The following is a 5,511-nucleotide window of genomic DNA, read 5'->3' as shown; positions in this document are numbered from 1 at the left end:
ACACAAACACAGACAGCCAAGTAAAAGGCTATTTTATTTTGGTTTGTTTTCTGCAGTTCTGGGGATAGAACTCAGGGCCTTGTATGTGCTACATAAGCGCTCTACCATGGAGCTACATCCCCAGCCTTGGAAAAGGCTATTTTTTCTAACAGGATTCAATCAACAGTGACCAGGCACCTGCCTCCACAATCCTAAGGTGTCCACAGAAGCAGGACAGAGGTGGTCTTCAAATTTGTGAGCAATAGCATGCTGGAGTCATATCTAGAGCAAGTTCCAGAAGGCTTCCATCCCAGGCAGTCCCCCAAGGCTTTCCTTTCTCATGAAGAACTTCTTCCTTGAGGTACAGCTCTCCAAAGCTCCACACACACTAAGCACTGGGGCCTCAGTCTCCCCACTAGGCCACCTGAAATCTCTGAGCATGCTCTCTGCTGGGAGGTAGGCCCATGAAGTGAGGGACCCTGGGGCAATCGTGGGTTTGTCCCATGAGTGGTGGTGTTCGTATCTCTCAAGGTGGTATCTTGTGAGATGATCCCTAGTGTCTCAGGCTGCAGCCTGAAGACAGGAAAGCCATTCAGTAGATCCGTGCCAAGCAGAACGGTTTATAGACTGGTGGGAGCCCAGTCCTACACAGAGAGAAGAGGAAGAAGGTCATCCTATGACCAGAAGAGTTCCTCCGCCCTAATCGATGATGTCCAGGACTGGGACATGCTCCACAGTTCCTTCTGTCTCCATCCTCGATGACTTGACGTCCCCACTGGCATATCCCACATTGTCTCCCCCCCCCCCCCAGCAGCCCTCCTACTCCATCCTTTCTGCCCTTCTCTGGCTGCTCCCCCCCAAAACAATCGTTTCTTCCTCCTCACCTCTCCAGACCCTGGGGAAATCCAGGCTTCTAAGCTCTGCTGAGTCCTGGCTGCCAGCGTCAGGCAGAGGGGTGGCTCCGCCTCAGACAGCTGCTGCAGCCTTTCTGGGCTGTTGTCTCCGCCCACAGCACACCCATTCACTTCCAGAACCACATCTCCTGTTTCCAGCCCTGCTCTGGCAGCTGAGCCTCCTGGGGTCACCTGGTGGTATTAGGTTAGGGGGGGAGCATTTAGAATGTGAAACACCATAGAAATATTCTTGGGTGTCGAGCACCAGTGGCTCACGCCTATAATCCTAGCTACTCAGGAGGCTGAGATCTGAGGATCACGGTTCAAAGGCAGCCTAGGCAGGAAAGGCCATGAGACACATCTCCAATAAATCACCAGAAAACTGGTGGTGCTGTGGCTTAAGTGGTAGAGCACGGGCCTTGAGCTGAAGAGCTGAGGGATAGCACCCAGGCCCAGAGTTCAAGAATTCCTGGGTGTCCTAAGGCTCTGGAAGGGAGGCAGAGGAAGGCTGAACAGTAGGCAAATGATGAAAGATTCTAACGCAGCCAGGCACTGGTGGCTCACACCTGTAATCCTAGCTACTTGAGAAGCTAAGATCTGAAGATCATGGGATTCCAAGCCAGCTAGGGCATAACAGTCTATGAGACTTTTATCGTATTCTACCCAAAAAAGCCAAAAGTGGAGGTGTGGCTCAAGTAGTAGAGCATTAGCATTTAGCACAACAGCTCATGGACAAAACTCAGGCCCTGAGTTCAAACTTCAGGACTGGCACTAAGAAAAACAAGGAAAGACTCCAAGGTTATGGGGCATCGGTCACCTGAGAGACAAACAGACAAAGTCCACTGGCCACACCGCTGAGTCGGAAGCCATAGCCACCACCAGGCCCAGGGTATAGGAAACACTGGCGGCACCCAGCAGGGCAGGGAGTCAAGGCTGTGTCTTCCACTGGTAGGTCCTCAGTCTCAGTCAGAGATGTTGAGTGAGGATCCCGGGAGGAGGCAGCAGTGTCCTTGTTCTCCAAGAAGAGGAGAGGTGACAGGCGAACCTGGAGGGGCAGAGGGAGCTCACCTGTGGCATCTGAGCTGTGAGCCATTCCTGCTCTCCCCCCCACACACCCCCCAAGCCCCGGCCCTCCCTGCACTCACCATGTTAAAGAAGCGGTCAGCCTCAGGGTCGAGGACAATGAGGGACACGTAAGTGCCCTGTGCTCGGATTCTGCACACTGTTTCCTCATGGCTCAGCCCCTCCACACTCTCCCCAGCCACAGCCACCAGCCGGTCCCCGTCCTGCATCCCAGCCTTCTCAGCCGGAAGTCCTGGGTCCACCTCCCACAGGAAGTGTCCTACCACACAGACAACCTCACTGCTGCTCTCCAGCTTGCACTGAGCAGTGCACCCCCCCCCATCGCCCTGTACCCACCGGGGGACGATGCCCAGCATAGACAAGAAGGGGAACCCCGCGGGTGGAGCTCAGATTGGGGACACTACACATTCGTGGGCCCACACCCGAAAACCCACCTTCCCCACTCCCACTCACCAAGGCGGCCATCAGGACCCTTCTCCTCCCGGAGCAGGAACCCGAAGCCCTGGGGCCCCTTCTCCAGGTGCAGACAGCGGGGCGTGGCAGGCAGTGCCCAGCCCTCTGCCAGGGGGGCGGCGAGGGGCATTCCCAGCTGGCGACACTGTTCTTCTACTTCTGGCCCTGCCACCAGCAGGGTCACCTGCTCTCCACTCTGCCAAAGCTGTGAGGACCCAGCAGAGGCATGAACATCCACCTGAGTGGGGAGGAAGAAGGGGGTACCTCCTCCCAGCGCTCCCTCCCAGGCACAGGAACCAGGGGCTAAGAGAGGGCCAAGCACAAACTGATGGTTTGTACCGACCAGCAGGTCAGGAGATTGGGTGCATGGAGCCTTCACCCGGGTGGGTGGCAAGTGGGAGGAATGGGCAGCCATACCTTCCTGCTGAGTTGGTTATAGGTGAACTTGTCCACACTGACCCCGTTCACTTCTAGCAGCCGAGCTCCTGTGGGTACTCCTGCCCGCTCGGCTGCTCCTCCGGCACTTAGCGCCAGCCAGAATGAACCTTGAGCTCCTGAAAAAGAAGAAGAAAGAAAAATCACAAAAATAAGTTCCAACTGGCTGCCTGCCTAGAACAGGGGCCACGACCCCCTGGGCCGCATCCCGCCTCACCTTGGATGACACTAAGGCCAAAGCCGCCCTCATCCCTCACTATGTGGCACAGCCGGGGCCGGACCCCCAGGCCTAGCAGAGGACAGAGGCAGGCATCGCTCTCTTGCTGAGCTTGGACCACCTCATACACGTGCTGCGCCAAGACCGTGAGCAGCACCCGGGGACCGCTGGCCCGGATGTGGCGTACTACCTGAAAAGAGGGCACGTGGGAATGGAGAAGGCTGGTCGCCGACTCCCCGGACCCACCTGGAGCTGTGTGTGACACCCCAGGAACTAGTTCTCCAGATGCCTTCACCCACCTTTCCTACGGACACGCCTCACCCTCAAATCCTAGAGGGTGGGCAAGTGACTCTTGGGCCCTGAACTACAGTACCCAATGGGGTGAGGTCCAGCCTCGTTGTGTGTATATGTCTCTGTGTGTGTATGTGCATGCATGTGCATATGTGTGTGTGCATGTGTGCCTGTGTGCGTGTGCATGTGTGTGCGTGTGTGCATGTGTGTGCGTGCGTGTATGCATGTGTGTGCGTGTGTATGCGTGCGTGTGTGCATGTGTGTGCGCGTGCATGTGTGCATGTGTGTGTGCATGTGTGTGTGCGTGTGTGTGCATGTGTGCATGCGTGCATGTGTGTGTGTGTGCGTGTGCGTGTGCATGTGTGTGTGTGTGTGTGCGCGTGTGCTGGTACTTGGGCTTGACTCAGGGCCTTGTACTTTCACTTGTCTTTTTCTGCTCAAGGCTGTCACTCTGATATTTGAGCCACACCTCTATTTTCAGCTTTTTTTTTTTTTTTGTCGGTCGTGGGGCCTAAACTCTGGTCCTGGGCGCTGTCCCTCAGCTCTTCAGCTCAAGGCTAGCGCTCTACCACTTGAGCCACAGCACCACTTGCGGCTTTTTTCTTTTTGCTTATGTGGTGCTGAGGAATCGAACCCAGGGCCTCATGCATGCAAGGCAAGCTCTCTACCATTGAGCCACCTTCCCAGCTCCACTTTCAGCTAGTTAATTGGATATAAAAGTCTTACAGACTTTCCTGCCTGGGCTGGCTTCTGACCCACGATCTTCAGATCCCAGGCTCCTGAGTGGATAGGATCACAGCCCCAGTGTCCAGCTTCCCTTCTACAGTGCTCCGACCACTCCCCACTCTAAGCAGCTGCGCTTGGCCTTACCACTATGTGGTCCTCACGGTCCACAACGTTGCTGTTCACTGCCAGGATCCGGTCTCCTACTCGGAGACCCTGTTTCTGGGCAGAGGAGCCAGGCTCTACCCTGCATACCACATCTCCAGCTCTGCCCAGCTGATGCTGCAGGTGGAAACCAAAACTCTTGCCGTCCTCCTTGCTCAGCAGACAGAAGCGAGGCTGCTTCAGGTTCCAGGGATCTGAAAGAGAGAGGAGACACAACCCCAGTACAAGGAAGGCCCTGGGCTTCTACCCAGCCAGATATTGCGCATTGTGGCTACACACTTCAAGGGCAGAATGACAGTGACAGAGTGAGTGCCCCCCCCCACCCCTGCGGGGGGGCCCCCCCTCCCCCTGCATCTCCATACAGTAACTGCGATCCGAGGGAGGCAGTGAGTGGTTACCAAGGAAACGGGAGGCTGTGTGGACCTGTGGTGTCTCCAGGGAAAAGCAATGGTTGCCAGGGGGGCGAGGAGGTTACCAGAGCTGTCCTGGTGGTCTTCGGCCAGGGAGAGGACAGGATTATCAATGCCCAGCTTGGGATTAAACTTAAACTTCCTGCAGGGGAGCAGGGGAAGCTGGAGGGAGAAGCTAGCAGCTGGACTTGGGCCCCAGGCTCTATCTTAGGGAATTACAGCTGAAAAGCTTCCCCACCTTCCAGATTCTTCTCCTCCTCTTGCCCCCCCACCCTCACGCCACTTACTGAGTGAATGAAGCCATGTCCCGAAGACCTACTGGATAAAGAAGTGGGTGAGAAGAGAGGCACCTTCTTCCCTGGGACAAGCTTCCATGATCATAAACTGGACGGACTTAGGGAAAGCCCCCATCCAGCCCTCTGCACTCTGTTCTAAAAGGGCTTTCCCCTCTCTCTACCATCTCACACACAAGGATTTTGTGTGTGCTCTTCTCCCCTGCCTTTCCTCCCCACTCCTCCAGGTCTGTGGCCCATAAATCTATCAACAGGGTGTGGACCAGGAAGGCAGACAGATCAGTTCACTTCATTCCTCTGAACTTCTATTTGTCTCAGGACGCCAAGACCCAACTTCAACTGTGCCTCAAGTCTCAAAGCCTCCAAAACACCCCCCACCTCCACCCCAACTGCCCCCAAGGTCCCCTCTAAAGAAGTTATCTCCCAGCTTCCTACCTGTAGCTGCCTCCATACTTGGATCTGTGATCGAGTGTTCAGAGTAGGGCCAAGGTCCATTTCAACCAGTTGACCCTCCCACCTACCCTCTCCCAAGTCCCACCTCCTTGAAGACCTTCAAGGAAGCGATCGGG

The 5,511-nt window shown here is 55.7% G+C and overlaps 1 protein-coding gene across 3 annotated transcripts; it reads right to left on the bottom strand.

The window, feature by feature from the left end:
• Positions 1–17: 17 nt before the first annotated feature.
• On the bottom strand, positions 18–5,412 carry Pdzd3 (PDZ domain containing 3). 3 transcript variants are annotated; one of them, XM_042682946.1, is made up of 11 exons: positions 5,378–5,412; positions 4,937–4,967; positions 4,715–4,791; positions 4,222–4,433; positions 3,061–3,250; positions 2,826–2,962; positions 2,409–2,613; positions 2,018–2,214; positions 1,690–1,917; positions 864–1,064; positions 18–623 (listed from the first exon to the last, which is right to left on the bottom strand). In XM_042682946.1, the coding sequence occupies exons 1-11, from the start codon at positions 5,391–5,393 to the stop codon at positions 600–602; spliced, it is 1,518 nt and encodes a 505-aa protein (XP_042538880.1). In that variant the 5' UTR covers positions 5,394–5,412; the 3' UTR covers positions 18–599. The 3 variants fall into 3 exon arrangements, with proteins under 3 accessions (XP_042538880.1, XP_042538881.1, XP_042538882.1); XM_042682947.1 differs by having other exon boundaries at positions 4,937–4,964; positions 5,378–5,411; XM_042682948.1 differs by lacking the exon at positions 1,690–1,917.
• Between the last annotated feature and the right edge of the window lie 99 nt (positions 5,413–5,511).

This window comes from Dipodomys spectabilis, unplaced genomic scaffold, assembly GCF_019054845.1.
Source record: "Dipodomys spectabilis isolate Male_0828 unplaced genomic scaffold, ASM1905484v1 ptg000076l, whole genome shotgun sequence".
Classification (NCBI taxonomy): domain Eukaryota; kingdom Metazoa; phylum Chordata; class Mammalia; order Rodentia; family Heteromyidae; genus Dipodomys; species Dipodomys spectabilis.
Note: the sequence above shows the minus strand (reverse complement) of the source record. Positions and strands in the feature narration are given on the sequence as shown.

What these genes read in the sequence shown, in the direction of transcription:
- Pdzd3 (XM_042682946.1), bottom strand. An exon ending in TGGCCTTAGTGTCATCCAAG is followed by an intron (nt 2,963 to 3,060) that starts GTGAGGCGGGAT and finishes CTTCTTTTTCAG; the next exon opens with GAGCTCAAGGTTCATTCTGG. An exon ending in ATAACCAACTCAGCAGGAAG is followed by an intron (nt 2,614 to 2,825) that starts GTATGGCTGCCC and finishes GGGTCCTCACAG; the next exon opens with CTTTGGCAGAGTGGAGAGCA.